General features: G+C 40.1%; 1 protein-coding gene across 1 annotated transcript in view; it reads left to right on the top strand.

Annotated features, from left to right (window-relative positions):
• The window catches only part of LOC121948882 (collagen alpha-3(VI) chain-like), a 57,105-nt gene that overhangs the window by 12,521 nt on the left and 22,646 nt on the right, over positions 1-21,938 (top strand). Inside the window, 6 exon segments of the mRNA XM_042494407.1 lie at positions 13,441-14,052; positions 18,293-18,916; positions 19,777-20,367; positions 20,542-20,555; positions 20,557-21,154; positions 21,291-21,619. Coding sequence (XP_042350341.1) covers positions 13,441-14,052; positions 18,293-18,916; positions 19,777-20,367; positions 20,542-20,555; positions 20,557-21,154; positions 21,291-21,619 — 2,768 coding nt within the window.

The raw sequence follows: 21,938 nt of genomic DNA, 5'->3' as shown, positions 1-21,938 counted from the left end.
TCCCAGCAGAAGAGACATTGTGTTTTTGCTTGATGGCTCTGATGATTCTCAGCAAAGCTTCACAGATATTAAGGATTTTGTGCAGAGAATCGTGGCAGACCTAAACATTGATGCAAACAAAGATCGCGTGGCTGTGGTCCAGTACAGCAACACGGCAGTGACTGATTTTAACCTGAGACGTTACTCAACAGAGGACGGTGTTCTTGATGCAGTAAGACGCTTAAGTCACAAAGGAGGCTACCCTCACAACATTGGAGCAGCTCTCCAGTATGTGAGGGAATATGTATTTACTTCTGACACTGGAAGTAGACTTCTTGAGGGAGTTCTACAGATACTCATATTACTGAGTGGTGGGAGATCTGAAGATGACATAAGAATCCCGGTCAGAATGCTGAAAGAGACTGGTGTCATTACAATTGCCATCGGAACAACTGATGCTGACACCCTAGAGCTGCAGACAATATCTCATGAACCCAAGTATGCAGTCTCTGTTACTGATTATGAGGGGCTTCCTACTGTTAGGCAGGATGTGTTGTCATTGTTAAGAGATGCTTCCCGCCATGTAGACCAAACAGCTCCCACAAAGGATTTTGGTAAGATGTAACATTTTTAACCTTTAATTGTAAATGTTTGTCTCTAGTAAAGAGAGACAATCTCCATGACCTCATTATAGGGATTGTCACTGTAGCTGCTTACCTGCAGAAAATCACATTGTCTTTGTTTCTACGTCTTTGTCATTGTTGCAGATTCTGAGAAACGTGATATAGTATTTCTTATTGATGGATCATATGACTCAAGAAGCGGCTTTGAAGAGATACGAGGCTTTATTGAAAAAGTGGTTGAAAGTTTAAATCTAGATGAGAACAGAGACCAAGTGGCTGTTGTTCAGTACAGCCGTGATGCCACAGTCAATTTCTACCTGAATTCTTATTCATCCAATAATGATGTGCTCAATTTCATCAGAACAATAAGACACAAGCCGGGGAGACCTCTCAACATTGGCAAAGCACTTGAGTTTGTCAGGACTAATGTCTTTGCTGATTCAGTTGGAGGCAGACGTGCAGAATCAGTCCCTCAATATTTGTACATATTTAGCGGTGGAAGATCAGGGGATGATGTCAGAGGACCAGCACAGTCACTCAGAGAAAATGGAATTAAGACTTTTACGATTGGAACAAAGAATGCAGATACATTGGAAATGCAAACTATCTCTTTCACCCCAGCGCATCATTTTCATGTCACAAACTTTAATAATCTGCAAAGCATACATCCATCTGTGGATGCCACACTGAAGGGGGCTCAAGTAACAACTGAATTTCCTACTGTTTTTGGTAAGACAGATTGGAGATGTTTTGGGCAAAAAAGTTGTATGATTTTAAAAAGAGTATATTAAATATGTTTTGTCTATTCAGCAATTGCTGGTTTTGTGAAATGTTTTATTTATATCCATTTCAGACACTCCCACAATTGCAGGATTACAGAGTGCCGATGTTGTTTTTCTCCTTGATGGATCTGATGAAATGCAAGCAATTGAAAGACAAATTTTGGATTTTGTCAGAGAGCTTGTCAAGCAAATAGAAATTGGGCCGAGCAAAGTGCAAGTTGCTTTGATTCAGTACAGCACAGAGCCCACAACTGATTTCCTCCTGAACACACATGCACTGAAAGACAATGTCTTGAGCCATCTGAGCAATGTAAAACTAAAAGGAGGGCTAAACGTGAAGACAGGTGTAGCCCTTGATTATGTGAAGAACAATGTGTTCACTGCTTTGTCTGGAAGCAGAGCTCAACAGGGAGTTCCACAGATACTGATTCTCTTAAGTGGAGCAAAGTCACAAGATGATGTCCTAGGTCCGGCAGACAGACTGAGGAAAGCTGGAATTGTCCTTTTTGGTGTTGGAGTGAATGATGCAGATAGGGAGGAGATGGAGCAAGTAGCTCACAGTCCTAGAGCGAAGTATATTATAAATGAGATTTCTGACTTTTCTCTTGTGAGAGAACAGTTGCTCTCAGACATTGCATCTCACAAAGACACTGTCAGCCCTGGTGTAGGTAAGTGAAAACAAGTATTAATCAACTTCAATTTATCCCTTATAATCTCTGATCTTTATTTAAAAGAGAAATCTGATAATATCTTTAAACAGTGTATTTAAACACTGTAAAATTGATGTACCTTTACTTACATCAACATAAATCAGATTTCTGGGGAACTGTTGACTAATACTATCTACACAATTGTGGACTTTTCTAGGTTCAAGCTCCACTGTGAATAGAGATATTGTTTTCCTCATTGATGGATCTGATGATGTCAGGAGTCGATTCTCCGCTATACGTGAATTTGTTGCAAAAATCGTGGATGGCATTGATGTTGACCAAGGAAAAGATAAAGTTGCTGTTATACAGTATAGCAACAATGCTGAACTCAGTTTCAACCTGAATAATTACAACACAAAAGCTGATGTTCTCAAGCAGGTCGCAAACTTAAAACCAAAAGGTGGAAGGCCTCAGTATATTGGAGCAGCACTGCAGTTTGTGAGGGATAATGTCTTTGTCAGAAATGCCGGAGGACGACATCACGAAGGTGCCAAACAGATACTTGTTTTATTGGCTGGTGGAAGATCTAGAGATTCTCCACGAGGGCCAGCAAGTATGCTCAAGGCTGCAGGGGTTGAGACATTTGCAATTGGATCAAGAATGTCAAACTCAGCTGAGATGCAAGTCATTTCCTCTGATCCAAAGTATGCTTACTCAATCTCTGACTTTGTAAATCTCCCTCGTATTCAACAAAGTTTGATGAATCAGCTTATCCAAATGGGGGTTGTTGAGGAAACTAAAGAAGGTGAGTTTCTAGATTATATGATTAATAATTTAAATAAATCTTCTTTGGGTGTATTACATTTACAGTTATTGTGAAACTGTGATTAACATAATACAAATTATATCTATTTTTGTGAACAGAGCAAGGTCATGAAAAGGAAGGGGACACAGTTTTTCTTTTGGATGGATCTGATAATACCAGAAATGGGTTTTCAGCCATTCTTGATTTCCTGTACAAAGTACTAGAAAGGCTTAAAATTGAACCAAAATAAGACAAAGTTGCTGTGGTTCAGTTCAGCAATGTGGCTCTAGCCAATTTCTTTTTGAATTCATTCATGAGAAAGGAAGATGTTCTTACTGCTGTCAGAAGGCTCTCACACAAAAATGGAAGACCTCTGAAAACAGGCACAGCTCTAAAATAAAATGTATTCACAGCTGCCTCAGGGAGCAGATATACTGAAAATGTGCCACAAATTCTTGTTGTTTTAAGTGATGGACCATCGACAGACAGTGTAGATTTGGCTGCTGCTTCTCTTAAAGAAAGCATTGTCACAATAATTATAACTGGAACAAAAAACTCTGACCCCAAGGAAATGGAGAAGATATCACATGCTTCATGCTACACTTTATCAATTTCTGAAGTCACCAAACTTTCACATATACAAGAGCAAGTTATTGGTGTAATTACAGAGGAGAAATTAAAAAATGAAATTTCAAAACCAGAAGTCATTGGGAAGAATAATAACATAATACTGTGCATTGCATTATTCAGTTCATACACAAGTACACAGCCTTTTCTGATACATGTTCAACTTGCCATTTTTAACATTATCTCAATGCATGGGTCCACACAAACACTCACAAACAGATATTACTGGTGTTTGCTACTTTGATACAGACAGTAAGGGTCGTCAATACTAGGCCAGAATCACCAGTATTGATAGAGAGACCAATACTGCCAAATGATTTGCCGAACATTAACAATTTTGTTCAACTCTCCTTTGTTAAACAAAATTAAACACTGTCAATTGTAGAAAAGACAAAAGTTCAGTGTGTGATCTGAACTAATCAGGTGATCACTGTGCAGAGGCACACAACAGCAGTAGAAAAGTAAAGAGTGCAGGCTGTGCTTTTTTCTAATTCAATATAAACATGACACAAGGCCTGGTATCCAAGTATCCCCAAAGACACTTGGGTATGGATCACACTTTTCTACCGTGGCCCTGAGAGCTCAATGCACCGCATATTAAGAAAACACAAGCAAAAAGACACATGTAGAAAAAGATACATCTTACATCACGTGTCATCCAATTTGATGACGTGCATTATTTAAAACAACTATATCAAATTGTCAACACACAAGAACATAAATTAGATGACAAAATGCAGTACTTTTAAAACTCTGCAAGAAGCTCACAACACAACAGAGACTGTTTCCAGGGGATACTAAAGAAAGGGTGCACACACCTGTGACACAGCACTTTTTTTGTGGTCGCTTTTATGCCTTTGATCTATAGGAAAGACTTAGCATGAAAGGTGGAGAGAGAGAGGGGGCAACATGCAGCAAAGGGCTGAGGATGGAATCAAACCCATGGCAGCTGCAGCCTCTGTACATGGGCCACCCGCTCTATCCACTGAGCCACCAGACGCCCCACACATCACTTTTTGCCATTTGCTCATTAATGAAATCAGCTATCCATCAGTGGTGATAGGAAAATTACTGAAAATATATGGGTTTTTTTTCATGCTTATTTTAAGACCACAATGAAGTCCTTACCCAACTGTTTCCGGGGACCAAAACTGTGGTTATTTTGCTTATGGTAAAAATTTGTTGAGTTTGGTGCAATGTAACATCTCTGGTCTCCCCCTCTTTCTTTATCTGTTCTTGAATATAGTGTGGTCCCATCTCAATACACTACAGAGTGTCTACTTCTAGTGGTAGTGACGCACTATCAATAAATATGTCCTGTAGAGCTGTAGAGATCTAAAGAGCTTGCACTTGACACTGCACTTGGATTGTAAGCAAACCACACAAAGTGTGAGTTCGATTGGATAAAAGAATCTTGAGAAAATAGTTTCATAAATACAGACAGACAGAGACACTCCTTCCATCTTAGATATCTTGATATCTTGATGTGCTCATACTGATCAATAGCCAACTTCAATAACTTAATAAGCCAAAAACCATGGCAATGACTATGGTGTCCCAGCCATGTGCATCACATTTTAGTGTCCCCTGGAAGCGGTTCCCATTGTGTTGTGAGCTTCTTGCTTTGTAATTTTTATTTGCACAATTTTATCTCAATTCTGCATGTCATCAACTTCATGTTTTCATGTGTTGTCAAACTGGTGTTCTCTAATCGCTTTGCATGCTTTTTTTTTTTCAAATTGGTTAAGATGTTGTTGTTTAGTTCTGTTTTTTTTTTTACTCCTGTTGTGTTATTTGTAAGTTGTTTTTTTTTTAATTTGTAGTGCCTGAGCTCTTAGGGCCACTGTAAATTTCTTTGACTCAGTGATATTTGTGTCATATCTGCGTGAGAGAAAAAAATCTCATTTTCTGATAAATGTGCAGATGGAGTATTTTATGTGCCTTTGAATAAAGCAGAAGTGTAGAAATAGCAGCAGAGGCAAAATTCCTACATCAGTTCTAACACTGTAGTAGTTGAACACTTTGCCAGTAAATTTAGATTTTCTTTAAAGTGCTGGGAAAAAAACAGAAAACAGAAGTTTATGCCACTGCTGAAGAGTGCTGCAGACATCTTACCTCTTGCAACAACACTGTTCAGGATGATGGAGCTTAACAGTCAGAGCCAACTGCTTGAGTATTTACCCATAATTGTGTTCTGTTTTGACAGATTGTACATTTTTAAACTTTATTTCTGACAAATTATGAAAATAAGACAGTTTTAAAAAAAGGGTGACTCAAACATTATACATGAATATTGATTAGCAAATAAAGAATAAAATAGGAATACACGTTTTCTGATGAATGATCTTGAATTCCATCTAGATATGACTTTTTTTCTGCATTTATTAGTTTACCATTATCTGATATGTTACCTTCAAACTCATTTGAAGATGATGTTATATAAATAAATGCAGAAATAAATGAATAAATGAAAGAAAAAATAGTGAATGAATAAAAACTGAAGAAATGCAAAATAAACAAATAAAAATCACCTTGTAAAATACATGAAAATGCACTGTTTTAATATTAACAGCACGTATAGAGAGGGCTACTGCTTTGGAAATTACATGTTAGTGATTGTTCAAATTTTCTGTTATGATAAAGAACAAAATACCATTGGAAATGTATGAAGCAAGTAAAAAATGTATGTGACAGACAAAAATTTTTAAATCTAATTTATTAAAACATTTCTTAGAGGTGTCTTTTGCATTTCTGACGTATATATTTATTATTGATTTGATACACGATGGTTAATATCAAACATAAAATAATTAGTGAGAAGAAAGCAAAGTACATTGAAAGATAACATTGCAAGGTGAACTGTCTCAGAGAGATCACTAACTTAAGGTTAGCCAGTGCCACTTGACCAAACAGTTGTGCCAGCAATAGCAGAGCAAATGTTGCAAAGCTTGAGGCTAGCTTCCATCGTCTCATTATTGCATGGAAAACCTTTGACGCATGAATCTAAATATGTTTCTTCATACTCTGTTTCCCTAGTAGACAGACAGCCACAAGGAAGGGATGTTGTGTTCTTGTTGGATGGATCTGATGCTACTAGAAGTGGCTTCTCAGCCATGCGAGAATTTGTCCAAAGACAAGTAGAGAAACTCAGTGTGGATGACAACAAAGATCGTGTCTCAGTAGTCCAGTACAGCAGCGATCCAGCCGTCCAGTTCTATCTGAACACGTACACCACAAAGGGCGAGATCCTTGACACTCTCAGAGATTTGAGGCACAAAGGCGGAAGACCCCTCAAGACTGGAGCAGCTCTCCAGTACTTGAGGGATAATGTCTTCACGCCGTCCGGCGGAAGCAGGCGCCTGGAAAGAGTTCCACAGATCCTGGTACTGCTAAGTGGTGGAAGGTCTTCTGACAGTGTTGATGCGCCAGCCTCTGCTCTCAAACAGCTGGGTGTCTTGATCTTTGCAATTGGAACCAGGGACTCTGATAGCAGCGAACTGCAGAAGATATCCCACGACCCCAATTATGCTCTATCTGTGTCTCAATTCTCTGACCTTCCCAGTGTCCAACAGCAACTTCAGTCCTCCGTGGAGACTGTGGTTACTGACGTCACCCCAGAATTACCAACTGCACCGGGTATGTTGAATGATTTCACTGCAATACCTGTTTAGCTCCAGCCGTGCATTTAAACAGAGGCGGTGGTTAGCCGTCTCTTCTGTGCAAAACTGAAATAGCCAGTGCTAGGCGCTTTGGAAAACATACTCCAACACTTGGGGATGAGTCCACCAGCATACTTTAGGCCAAGGTTTTTCATTTCTTCTCTTCCTGTCTTTCCTCAGTTGGCACTGCCAAAAAGGATATCGTATTCCTTCTGGATGGTTCTGATAGCACGCGGAACGGCTTCCCTGCCATGCGTGATTTTCTTGAGAGAGTGGTGGAGAAACTCAATGTGGGAGAAAACAACGACCGCGTCTCTGTAGTCCAGTACAGCAGAGATGCGCAGGTCCATTTCAATCTGAAAACATACACCACAAGAGAGGATGTTGTGGATGCGGTTAGAGGGCTGACACACAAAGGAGGCACGCCGCTCAGAACCGGGGCCGCTCTCCAGTACGTCAGGGACAACGTCTTTACAAACTCCTCCGGGAGTCGGCGCCTGAGAGGCGTTCCACAGATGTTGATCCTGCTAAGTGGTGGGAGGTCTTATGACAATGTAGATACCCCAGCCTCTGCCCTCAAACAGCAGGGCATCTCTGTGATTAGCATTGGAACAAGGCGCTCTGACAGCGGAGAGCTGCAGAGGATATCATATGACCCGAGTTACGCTCTATCAGTGTCTGAGTTCACTGACCTCCCCACTGTCCAAGAACAGCTCTCCTCTGCAATGGGCAGGGTGCTAGCCAGGGACACGCCCATTACACCAACAGTAGCTGGTAAGAAAGTGCCCGATTTTTACATTCTGAGATTGTGGTAGGATGGAAATCCAACTGTACTGAAGTGTGTTTCACTAAGGTCAGGTCAGCCAGTGCCACTTGACCAAACAGTTGTGCCAGCAATAGCAGAGCAAATGTTGCAAAGCTTGAGGCTGGCTTCCATCGTCTCATTATTGCATGGAAAACCTTTGACGCATGAATCTAAATATGTTTCTTCATACTCTGTTTCCCTAGTAGACAGACAGCCACAAGGAAGGGATGTTGTGTTCTTGTTGGATGGATCTGATGCTACTAGAAGTGGCTTCTCAGCCATGCGAGAATTTGTCCAAAGACAAGTAGAGAAACTCAGTGTGGATGACAACAAAGATCGTGTCTCAGTAGTCCAGTACAGCAGCGATCCAGCCGTCCAGTTCTATCTGAACACGTACACCACAAAGGGCGAGATCCTTGACACTCTCAGAGATTTGAGGCACAAAGGCGGAAGACCCCTCAAGACTGGAGCAGCTCTCCAGTACTTGAGGGATAATGTCTTCACGCCGTCCGGCGGAAGCAGGCGCCTGGAAAGAGTTCCACAGATCCTGGTACTGCTAAGTGGTGGAAGGTCATTTGACAGTATTGATGCACCAGCCTCTGCTCTCAAACAGCTTGGTGTCTTGACCTTTGCAATTGGAACTAGGGACTCTGATAGCAGAGAACTGCAGAAGATATCCCACGACCCCAGTTATGCTCTATCTGTGTCTCAATTCAATGACCTTCCTAGTGTTCAACAGGAACTTCAGTCCTCCGTGGAGACTGTGGTTACTTACTTCACCCCAGAATTACCAACTGGGCCTGGTATGTTTTCAAAAACAGCCTCTTGATGGTCTGTAAGGCTACCTGACTTGTTTTACCTAAACTGAGTGTAGTGTTTTAATTGTAATAGCTGTTAAGCTCCATCTGTGCATTTAAACAGAGGCAATGGTTAGCATTTTTTGCTGTGTAAAATTGAAAGAGGCAGTGGTAGGGCGCTTTGGAAAACATACTCTACCACTTGATGATGAGTCCACAAGCATATTTTTGGCCAAGGTTTTGATATTTTTTCTTCCTGTCCTTTCTCAGTTGACACTGCCAAAAAGGATATCGTATTCCTTCTGGATGGTTCTGATAGCACGCGGAATGGCTTCCCTGCCATGCGTGATTTTCTTGAGAGAGTGGTGGAGAAACTCAATGTGGGAGAAAATAATGACTGTGTCTCTGTAGTCCAGTACAGCAGAGATGCTCAGGTCCATTTTGATCTGAAAACATACACCACAAAAGAGGATGTTGTGGATGCGATTAGAAGGCTTAAACACAAAGGAGGCAGACCCCTCAATACTGGGTCCGCCCTCCAATTCATCATGGACAACATCTTTACAAACTCTGGGAGTAGGCACCTGAGAGGCGTTCCACAGATTTTGATCCTGCTAAGTGGTGGGAGGTCTTATGACAATGTAGATACCCCAGCCTCTGCCCTCAAACAGCAGGGCATCTCTGTGATTAGCATTGGAACAAGGCGCTCTGACCGTGGAGAGCTGCAGAGGATATCATATGACCCTAGTTACGCTCTATCAGTGTCTGAGTTCACTGACCTCCCCACTGTCCAAGAACAGCTCTCCTCTGCAATGGGCAGGGTGCTAGCCAGGGACACGCCCATTACACCAACAGTAGCTGGTAAGAAAGTGCCCGATTTTTACATTCTGAGATTGTGGTAGGATGAAAATCCAACTGTACTGAAGTGTGTTTCACTAAGGTCAGGTCAGCCAGTGCCACTTGACCAAACAGTTGTGCCAGCAATAGAAAAGTAAATGTTGTAAAGCTTGAGGTTAGCTTCCATCATCTGATTACAGCATGGGAAACATTTCGCACATGAATCTAAATATGTCTCTTAATATTCTGTTTCCCTAGTGAACAGACAGCCACAAGGAAGGGATATTGTGTTCTTGTTGGACGGATCTGATGCTTCAAGAACTGGCTTCCCTGCTATGCGAGAATTTGTCCAAAGACAAGTGGAGACACTCAGTGTCGATGACAACAAAGACCGAGTCGCAGTGGTCCAGTTCAGCAGAGATCCCATTGTTCAGTTTTATCTGAATACTTATGCAACAAAGAGCCAAATCCTTAAAATTGTCAGAGGTTTGAGGCACAAAGGCGGAAGACCCCTCAAGACTGGAGCAGCTCTCCAGTACTTGAGGGATAATGTCTTCACGCCGTCCGGCGGAAGCAGGCTCCTGGAAGGAGTTCCACAGATCCTGGTACTGCTAAGTGGTGGAAGGTCTTTTGACAGTGTTGATGCACCAGCCTCTGCTCTCAAACAGCTGGGTGTCCTGATCTTTGCAATTGGAACCAGGGACTCTGATAGCAGAGAACTGCAGAAAATATCCCACGATCCCAGTTATGCTCTATCTGTGTCTCAATTCACTGACCTTCCCAGTGTCCAACAGCAACTTCAGTCCTCCGTGGAGACTGTTGTTACTGACGTCACCCTAGAATTACCAACTCCAACGGGTATGTTGAATGATTTCCCTGCAATACCTGTTTAGCTCCATCCGTGCATTTAAACAGAGGCGGTGGTTAGCCGTCTCTTCTGTGCAAAACTGAAATAGGCAGTGCTAGGTGCTTTGAAAAACATACTCCAACACTGGGAGGGTCGGTTTCTGACTTCACTCCAGAATTACTAATGAAATGTGGTACGTTTAAATGAAAGGGCATCTGACTTTTATTCTTTCTTTCCTTACAAAATGTAATTTGTTTGGCAATCAAAGCAAATTACAGTACAGGCATTAGCTATAGCAGTAGTATTACAGACATTATGAGCAGTGTCCTGACACTTACAGTCAAATGAAGTCGGGTAAAGCGAGTTTTTGGCAGATGGACATCGGCTTACTCTGATGACAGACATGTCAGACCTATCTCTTTCTGCTGTAAAGTCACTTCTTTTGTTGGAAAGGACAAACTAAATATTCGAAGGAATTAATAAGAACATACTCTCCCTAAAGTGGATTCATTTTTAATTGACATTAACCAAATAATATTTCTAAAGCAGTGATCGTCTGCACTTACTATATGCCCGATTTTTACAGCATCTGTTGTCTACAGCAGCATTTGATAATTCTGCATCCTCCAGTTTGAGATGTGCTGCAATCCAGCAGTACTTTTCAGAAAATACACAGACTTTCATCAAAATCTTGATTTCTTCACATGCAGGTGTTTACTTGCCATACAAGAATAAATCAATATAAAATCCATTAAGTTACAACTGTCAGGCCCCATCTTTTTCTTCTCTGACACTCTCAATGTGCCTGTCATTTGAGATGTTAACAAGACCGTGTTGCACGTATCTTTGGGACTGGCCTCATTGGCCAATCACAATCCCAAGTCAGTTCAGCTTTTGTCTGCTCCAAGGCAGCCTACTCTGTCTCCAGTTTTGTGGTTTTCAATTGGTAAATCATTTTGAGCATCATAAATTCTGAAAAAGTTTGGAAAATCCAGAAAAGCTGCACGATAGAATTATTTAATTCCCATTCAGGCTAGCATAGAGCTACAGCAGAAGTTAGTCGTCACAAGACACTGTTGCAATTTTTTTAATAGAAATTAAACTAGCACAAATCTTACATAATTCTTACTTAATGAAACCAAACAAAAATATGTCCCTAAATTAATGCAATGATGATTTCAAAAATTAAAAACATAGCACTGCCTATATAAAAACTAGTATATTTTACCCTGGTATTAGGGCATTATACATATTTTAAAACAAGCCAAATAAGACAAGCAAATGTTTGTCATCTTTCAACAGGATACTTTATACTGAACATACTGTAGTATGTCATCAACCCTCTCATTTTTTGTATTGAAATTTACCATTTGTAAAAAAAAAAAAAAAAAAAGAAAGCACTCCTTGAACAATGAGGAATGTTTTTAGTCTGACGCTCTTGAGTCAGTCTCAGTATTTCCCAATGGCATGGCTGGCATCGCATCTTTTTAAGTCACATTCTTTCCATTGCCAGAGACCAACTGTTCCTTTTTTTTCATCTTATTCATATTTTGTATGTTCGTTTAAATTCTTTTCATATTCTGTATTTGATTATTAGGGGCCAGGCTGCTCTGCTGCCGGTCAATGCCTGTTGTATTTGCCATTTCCTCCTTCTCCTTCTCCTCCTCCTCCTCCTCCTCCTCCTCCTCCTCCCTCCCATTCATGTAAATAAAACAAACTTGGTGCATAGGTCCAGTCATAATACAATAGTTTCTCAATGGAAATTAGGGGCTAGCAGTCCTGATCGTGAAATTACAGCGGCTGTTTGAAGTTCAGACTTTGAAGATTCATAACAAACCACTCTGATCTGATATTTCATTGAATCTAAAACTTAATAAACCTATCTCCTCCCACATGTTTTGCTTAATTCATACCAAAATGTTTCATCTACATCTTCAGAGTTTCCTACATAATAGGGCTGGGTATCACCACTGATTTTGAAAATGTAAATGAAATAAATCATATTCCTGACATTTTCAAGAGACAGTTACACAGACACAAAAAAATAGACATCAGTTATTCTCTTGTCCTCTGTTCTCCTCCCTCTACTGCTGAGGAGGGTCACTGCCTGCAGGTCAAGTTACTGGTGGTATAAGATACAATGCAAACTAATCAAAACTGTTGAAAATAAACAGTTGTTGTTTTATGCTTGTTAATTACAATTCGCTAGCAACTGGAAAAGAGACTGCAGACAGAAATATTGCTTTGTTGAAAAGTTGTTATGATAAAGTGTTGGCTTTTTCCTCATGGAGGTTTTATTGCACTGAAAGTAACGAGTCAAGCTGTTGCAAACTTAAATGATGTAATCTTGATTTCACCATCACCACCACAGCCATATCAGCTCAGTGCCTGTGCACATGTGAAGCAGCAACCCTAATGCACAGACAGGGAAAGGCTGCTGCAACATGATAATAAATGACACTACACATGTTAAAAAAGCAAGCTAACAGATAAAAGAGCTGGTAGGGTCGCAATTTTTAAATACTGCAGTCTTTAAAAATTTAGCACAGGGCCATTAAATACCGGCAAGATTAACAGGGCTGAAGCTCTGGTTGGATTTTATGTATTTATGTATGGATTTTATGTACCAATATTGGATTACACAACATAGGATGGATTTAAGCAGATGAATTAATTATTACAACCCAGCCCTACTATGTAAACGCACTACACAGATATTGGAATGATCAAAAATTGAGCCCACAGAGCATCAAAATGTGTCACTGTAAACAGCTACTGCAAATTCTCAATAAATAAAGCTCTTATGTTCATGAAAAAACTGATAACGTTTTGTATTTTACATTTTGAATTCTGCCATCAGGTCACCTATAGCAGTCAGTGGAAAAGGAGTATGATTAAGCATCATTTTTTTGACTTAAAGATCATTATTTGTGTATAATTGCTGCTGTAATATACGTTTGACCTTTTCTTCCATATTTTGATCATTTCTGAAGCAGATTATAATATTTCCTGTTCTCTATCTCTTTCAGCTGAGAGGCAGGGCCCCCGAAAGGATATCATTTTCCTCGTTGATGGATCTGAAGGCGTTGGACGGGAATTTCCGATCATCCAGGAGTTTATCCGCAGAATCGTGGAGAGTCTCAATGTGGGCGAGAATAAGATCCGGATTGGCGTGGTGCAGTATGGTGACACTGCTCAGGCTGACATGTATCTCAACACACACACAACCAAAGAAGGTGTTTTGAATGCTGTCAGGGGAATGAGGCAGCGGGGAGGAAGACAACGTAACCTGGGTCAGGCCTTGCAGTTTTTAAGTCGGGATGTTCTGACAGCATCACGTGGCAGCAGGAAGCAAGAGGGTGTACCCCAGTTTGTGATTGTCGTCTCGAGTGGGTCTTCAACGGACAACATCCGCAGTGCAGCAACTTCCCTCAAACAGTCAAGAGTTCTTCCCTTCAGCATTGGGACCAGGGATGTTAACCCAGCAGAGCTCCAGGTGGTGTCATACGTGCCTAACTTTGCCTTCACTGTAGATGACCTCCCCGGCCTGTACACAGTCCAAGAAAACTTGATCACCACTCTCACTGAGCTGTCAGATGATGACATCAGCAGGATGCGTCCAGTCTTCCCAACTACTGAAGGTAATTTTACTCAGTGATGTTGTATAAAAGATCATTTACAGCCTACACACATTCTTGCACACCAAGCCCCACTTGCTTTACAGAAGGCACGTGCACAGATAGACCCCAGGTGGTGCTCAAGAACCTGCCCTTTTACCCTCTGATAGATAAGTGCCCCTTTTGCAAGACATTTCAGTTTTTAACCCTTAAGGTCCGCTTTAATATTACACACGTGTATCACTCTGCACACAAAATGTGCTTATCAGAATCAAGCTTTAAAAAATTGCATAAATTGGTATGATTTTCTACATATAGATTTTTTTAATTAACATCAGCCCTTATCAAAAATATCAAATATTTATTGGTATTTTAAATGAAATCAAATTTCTTACAAAAACGTTTTGTGAACAGATAGGATAAAACCCAGTGTTTGTGATTATGTTGCCAAAGTATAAAGGTTTACAATGAAAATTAATAATTTTGGGGGGTTGAATTGTGATTCTCAAAATGTGTATTTTAAAATGCTATCTAATTAATGTAGCTATTAACTTGCCTCTCATGATTAATTGGTTGTAAGCTGTTGTTACACTGAATGACATTTTAGAGGGGTGGTTTTATGTAAATCATGTTAAAAACGTTTATTATTTCAGTTAAAAATAATAAAATTGCACTTTTTACATCCCAGTGTACCATAAAAAGGTGAAATGGTAAAAATGTGTTTCACTTTAAATTTTTGGGTGCTTAAAAAAAAACCAATTATGTCTTTGACCCATACATACTCTATGGAGTCTATAAAGTAAAGTCCATGAAGTCTATAAATCTATACAGTAACTAAAGCTGTCACATGAATGTATTGCAGTAAAAAGTACATAATTTGCCTCTGAAATGAAGAGACACAGCCTACAAACTGGCATAAAATGGAAATACTCCAGTAAGTACATGAACCTTAAATTTGTACTTAGGTACAATACTTGAGTAGAATTATTTAGTTACATTCCAACACTGTTGACATAAATACAAATCTAAACAAATACATGTCTAATGATAGCCATTATGAATTACTTCCAGTTTTGTCACTTCATGAGGTAGATATTTCAACTTTCCAAGATTTAGTACTTTGAATGTAAATAAGGAGTATCAAATTAGAGCTTGTTTGTCAAAAAAAAAATTCCAGAGGGAGGATCCCCCTGGACCCCTATACTTAGGTCCAGTCTAAGCCCCAAATATCCTCAAACTCTAAAAAGCAAAGCCAATTAGCTTTGGATAGAAACATGAAATGCCTACATCATAGCACACATCAATTTAAGAATAAGTCATATTCGCAACCAACATCTCTTTCTGCCCCTGTATTCAAAGCAGTCTAGAACCAGGCATGACTTAACAGCATTGCAGGTAAAGCAGGTGCCCTGCAGTTCAGGCAAGAAGACAAGAAACATGTCTGTAGGATGATGATGAATATGATGTAAATGAGAGCGGTGTAAATGACCAGTTTCATCATGATAACAAATAATATATATTCTCTTGACAACAGGATGTTTGCTGACACATAAAAAATATTAATAATTGTAACTTGCAGTAAAGTTTACTTAAAATTGACTCCACAAACACACAACAACCAGGAGAGATGATGAAATGTATACATTTTAAAGCCAAACTATGACCTTTTCCCGAAAACTTCAGGGCTATATGTCATTAAGTCCTGACGCCAAACTTCTCCCAACAGCCATAAAACATGTATTAACAACAATATGATTTAATAGTGGTATAAAATTCAGCTCTTTAATGACTGCCAAGCTGCACAGACAAAACAGCTGTTTTAGCTAGTCACACTGTGTTAGTTTAAGCACGCTCACGTTGCATAAATTGACCTAGCAGCTAGCAGAGTTTAGCTTGACAATTAACATGTATTTTTCATACTTTTTCGTACTCACCGCTTGCTGAGTCAATGTATCTCCCGATAGAACAGCATAGTTGAGTTTCAGTCTACGTGGACATTTTCCAGCCTTACATTGTTGAAATAAAGCTGCTAATGTCGCTGCCTGAAGTTAGCCCATAACATGTCTGTCCAGGTGCAGTCATTAATCCCATACTGTCATTGTTTACATACATGTGCTCTGTCTGTTGATCCGTATTTTCTTCTAAATCCACGATATTTCCACACTGCTGATTTATTCCCGTGTAAATAGCGTTCTCCTCATCATCTTCTTCCTGTTTCCCTTACTGCGGTCACCTTGTCTTTACTTCAGAAAGAAGCGGTCGCGCAATTGGCACTTGAAAATCCAATGCGCGTCTCCAAATGCTGGGATAAAGCAGAGAGGGACTTCATGGTGCATTTAAGGTCACCTCGTCAATTCAGTAATCTCTACTCAAATGGCATGAAGATTGATAAAAAAGCGGAAGTTCCGACTGTTTCATGTACATTTATCGAAATATATATTTGACGTAAGTTTATGATTATTTAAATACAGAACTGTAATATGGAATAGAAAGACTTTATTGTCATTATACAAGTACAATGAAATTTAAAGAGCTGTTCCCGAGGTGCACCAGCAATATACACTATAAGACATTCAAGACATATATTATAAGACTTGATAGGGAGAGCCGTGAGCCGCTGCGTCTGTGTGCTCCACTATCTTAGATACATTTTGATGGTCATATGCCAAAATAATGACAATATCCCTATATATATATATATATATATATATATATATATATATATAAATTCATTGAGAACTATAATCTCATGTAACATGTACCTCTATGATGATTTCAAAGTAGATTTACAGCGGTAATTTGTTATAAATTCAAAGTCATATCCCCAGGTAATTTTGTATTGATTTTCAAGTAACCTTACTGCAGTATTTATTAATAATTGGATTTTAAAGTTATATCTCATATAATATGAATTCTCATTTGCCAAAAAACCCATTTTTAAAAAGTCGCATTGTTTTCAGCAAACTATAATAATAATAACATAATAATCGTGTTCAGATTACAAAGCAATTATAAGTAACTATGCAGTAAAATTACTTGAAAAACCTTACAGTGGTACCTGGGGGCATCTTGAACAAGATCATGATGGAGTTTGATGAAAACAATGATATTATTTTTAAAGGATTTTTAGAATTTAAGATTACAGTAATGTATGAGTATGGGGTATGACCTTCAAATTATTATTAAATGCTGCAGAGAGATTACTTGTAAATCAACACAGTGGTACCTGGGGACATTTTAACAAGATTATAGTAATATTGATGAAAGCAATTTGATAGTATTTTTTAAGCAATTTTTAAATATGGGAGTGCAGTACTGTATGAGTATGAGACATAACTTTACCAACCATTTTAAAAAGATGCTGCATGTAAATTACTTGAAAATAATTGCAGTATTACCTGAGGACATGTTGAACAAGGTTATGATGGAGTTTGATGAAAAGAATTTTCTATTCTTTTTAAGGATTTTTTAAATAGAGTACAATAATGTATACATATGGGAACTTTACCATCAAATTATTAATAAATGCAGCAGTAAAATGACTTGACTGCAGTTTGCTTTTTGACAGTGACACAGAATTTCAAAATAAAGGTGCATCCTAAAGATGGTGATATTGATTGATATTTTCACTTTGCCTCAATCAAATCATTGATCATTTAACCATTTAAATTTCACTGCAGAACGCCATCCCTCATTTATCCACATTAAAATGTGTGTTGACTCAGTCAATGACAAGAAATAAGTGCCGATAGAGATGTGATCTATAGAGGAGCAAATATTTCAAAGAATGCCCGAGAGTCTTACTGCATTAAAATCATTTAGGCTTATATTTCTGTTTTGGTTTGTCACCTGCCACCTGAATTTTGTGTTTTCCTTTACATTATAAAATACATTTCTATCATAAATTGATGCAGAAAAATTCACCAGAAAGAAGGAATTGAAGTATTTGATGCAAAAAATTATTTAGGGAGGACCCTAAAGAATTGTGTGAGCATTAAAATAAATATGTAACTGAGCTAAACATGTGCTACTGTATATAACTTTTTTTAATAATTATGAGAGAGATGCCCTTTTTTGTTCGTTTTTTGCTAGAGCACCTGCCCCAAAATTGTCTGTGCACAGGACTGCATACACTGTATATTGCTCTACATGTGGCTTATCCTTTACACAATATTTGGTTCCGTCAGTCATACTGTGTGTTCTGTGTGTTTATTATAAACGTTTTAATTATACTTGTAACTGTGCTTGTGTTCTTTTTGAGCAGTAATCACAACAGAATCCACAGGAGGAGAAAAGAGGGATGTCGTATTCCTGATTGATGGCACAACAGCAGTGCGTAGTGAGTTCCCCTCCATCCGCGAAATGATAAGAAGAGTTGTGGAGAAGCTGGATGTAGGGTTGGATAAGGTCCGAATTTCAGTGGTGCAGTATAGTGATGACGCCAGGGCAGATTTTCTTCTGAACGAGTACTCCACCAAAGATGAAGTACGCCAGGCTGTGACAAGACTTCGAAGCAGAGGTGGGAATCGTCTAAACACAGGCCGTGCCCTCGAGTGGGTCTACAGAAATATCTACCAGAGGACAGCTGGAAGCCGCATTGAGGACGGTGTGCCTCAGTTCCTCATTCTAGTCACAGGTGGCAAGTCAACAGATGATGTATCCAGTGCTGCTGACCAGCTTAAGAGAGGCCAGGTTGCACCCCTCGCCATTGGTTCAAGGAATGCAGACCCTAATGAACTGAGACAGATTTCCCTGAAGCCCGAATTGGTATATACAGTTGACAGTTTCCAGCAGCTTCCAAGAGTGGAGTCACAGCTCATTGATTCAGTCAAAACAATATCCACTGCTGATATCATCAGTTCTTACACTCCTACCACAGTGGCCGTTGGTAAGAAATACAGTCTCATATATTCAAGGTTTCACTTCAATCCAACTATTTTACATTCTTTCTATAGCTGACAAAAAAAAAGAAAGAAAGAAGGCTCCAACAACCTGTTGTCTTTTATTTTGGCACCTGTGTTAACAGGTTACAGCTGCCACACTGCTGGCATGAGCAGTCCTGCAAAGGCACATCATGGCTGCGGCTCAGCTACAGCGCGTCTAGAGAAACTGAGTCTCGCTAATTTTTTTCCCTGTGACACGTGTGGTTTTTGCAAAAATAGTGAAAATGGTGTTTTGATAATTAATAATACCACCTTTTACTACAGTTTCGCTGTTCTCATTTGTCACAAACATAAAGAAACACAAATATGTATTTTGACTCAATTTTTCTTTACTGTGTTTAAAAAAGCCCTCTGATAACGGTCCTTTCAACAGAATCCCTTCAGTTGTTGACACAAGGCTTTTCACTGGAAAATATTTGCAGGACTGTGTTGTTGACAATACAGTGGCTTGCGCAGCTTCATAATGATTGGAGTGTGTGTTTTTAATAATTAGAAATACAGTGCAGTGGTTGCAGTAGCAGTAGGCAGCTCTGCAGCAGTGCCGCAGCAACAATGCTATCAGTTTGAAAACCTAAAGTACACAAACCGCAGCAGTTCAGCAAGGTGGCCATTGTGTGCTGCTCATGGATGCAGTGTGCACTGCACTCCATGGGTATGTTCACCTATTTACCACCGCACAGCCTTCGGGCTCGATTCTATAGTGGAGCTTTGTTAAAGTAGTAGATTTTTCATGCACCAGCCTCTTTTTAATGTATATTTCAAATGAAGTATATAACCCTTATTCTTTTTTGTGCTTATTTTGCAGACATCCTGGATCTTGGGAAAAAGGACATTATCTTCCTTATTGATGGCTCAGACAATACAGGTGCTGCTGGCCTTGCTCATATCCGTGACTTCATCCTAGACATTGTCAAACAGCTCGATGTCAAGCCTGATCAAGTGCGTGTGGCTGTTGTCCAGTATGCAGACAGAGTTCAGACAGAGTTCTCGCTCAACTCTCACAACAATAAGCCAGCTGTTGTCTCTGCTGTCAGAAGACTTCGTCAGATGGGTGGCCGGTCATCAGATCTGGCAGACGCCATTGAATATGTCATAAAGAACGAGTTAAAACCCGCTGCTGGCGTTCGTCTCGCTGATGCCTCTCAGCATCTTGTGGTTCTCACAGGTGGACGTTCACCCCAGGATGTTTCAATCTATGGACCTCTGCTTAAGGGCTCCCGGGTCAACTGCATTGGTGTTGGATCTGCTGGTGCTGACACAAGGCAGCTGAACCAAATTGCCACCACACCAGATGATGTCCTCCAGGTCCGTGACTTCAATGGCCTGCCAGCAGTCAAGCAGGGAGTTCTTGAGAGGTTGAGTGGGACAATCACTGTGGAACCACCCACAGATCCTTGTAAGTTATGAAAAAAAATGTACACTTATTGCACATACTTAGATACCATATGTTTTACCTAAATATGATCTAACAGTGCTAAACTCTAATCACGATTGCCCCCCCCCCCCCCCCCCCCCCCCCGCCCCTTTTCCATTCCATGTCCTCATCAATATCTCATCTTCCGTCTCAAAGCAACAGATCTTGCCCTCACCCAAAAAGGCTGATATAGTGTTTTTGGTGGACGGCTCCATCAACTTGGGCAGGGACAACTTCAACACAGTGATGCAGTACATCTCCAACCTCATTGATCTGTTCTTCAGCGAGAGAGATGACCTGCGGATTGCCCTGGCGCATTTTGCTACAGATGTGAATGACGTCTTCTTCCTTAACACCTACAACAACAAGCAAGACATTGTAGAAGCCATCGGCCGAGCAGAGTACAAGGGTGGACGTACACTTAACACCGGTGCAGCCATTCGCCACGTTCAAGATGTTCACTTTACCAGAGAAAAAGGCAGTAGGATAGATGAAGGCACTCCTCAGATCCTAATGCTTCTCACTGGAGGACGCTCCACTGATGATGGCAAAACAGCAGCCCTTGGTCTGAAGAAAAAAGGTGCACGAGTCTTTGCTGTAGGAGTGGGTGACATTCAGAATGAGTTAGAAGACTTGGCAAGCGAGTCCACCACTGTGGCTCGAGCAAGCACCTTTAAGGAACTTGACGAGCTCACCGAACAAATTCTGGAGACCTTGGATGATGAAGTGAAAGGGAAGCTGTGTGTTGGTGTGCCAGAAACTTCTAAATGTAAGAGACATCGTATTTTTACTTTTTTTTTCTAAATGAACTTTATTGTTGAGCTGTTTTACAGTTTCAATTTCCAGTTGTGTTCTGTGGTTCACAAAAAAATTGCCTTAAAATGAACCCATGCTCTGTTTTACAGCCTGCAACATAGAGGTGTTGGTGGGCTTTGATGTTTCTGCCCAGAACATCTTCAGTGCTCAGACCAACCTTCAGAGCAAGATGGGAGCCATTTTGCAGAGGATTTCCAAGATGGCACCTATCAGTTGCTCATCAGATCCCACTGTGCAAGTGGGCATGCTGGCCATGGACTCTGCCTCTGAGCCTGTCCAGCTGGATTTCAAAGACAATGCTGATGAGCTCTTTGAATCCTTCAGAGCCCTACGGAGTCGTGGCCCCTTTGTCCTCAATGGCAAGACCATTACAGCTTACAACAATAGGTTCAAAACCAGACAGGATGACACTGTCAAGGTTAGTTCCTGAAAAAGTTTTAAATATAAATGTCCTGAGCCAAAATAACATGGGAAAAATGTGCATTGTATCTGTAATGTCAGAATTTAACTCTATCATTAGCAAAAGGCAGTGTACAAAGGATCCAGGCGGTAGCTTCTTTTTTTTGGCCAGCACTGAGGGCTTTACAGCATGCGACATCCCTCTATCCTTAGGACCCTCACGTCGTCTAAGGAAAAACTCCCAGTCTGTAGCTGTTATTTCAATGTATTATAGGCTATATACAACCACACTTCCACAAAAGTTGGGACACTGTATAAAACATAAATCAAAACAGAAT

This window comes from Plectropomus leopardus, chromosome 10 (assembly GCF_008729295.1).
Source record: "Plectropomus leopardus isolate mb chromosome 10, YSFRI_Pleo_2.0, whole genome shotgun sequence".
NCBI lineage: Eukaryota > Metazoa > Chordata > Actinopteri > Perciformes > Serranidae > Plectropomus > Plectropomus leopardus.
The sequence above is the reverse complement of the archived record's forward strand: the minus strand, read 5'-3'. Positions and strand labels throughout refer to the sequence as shown.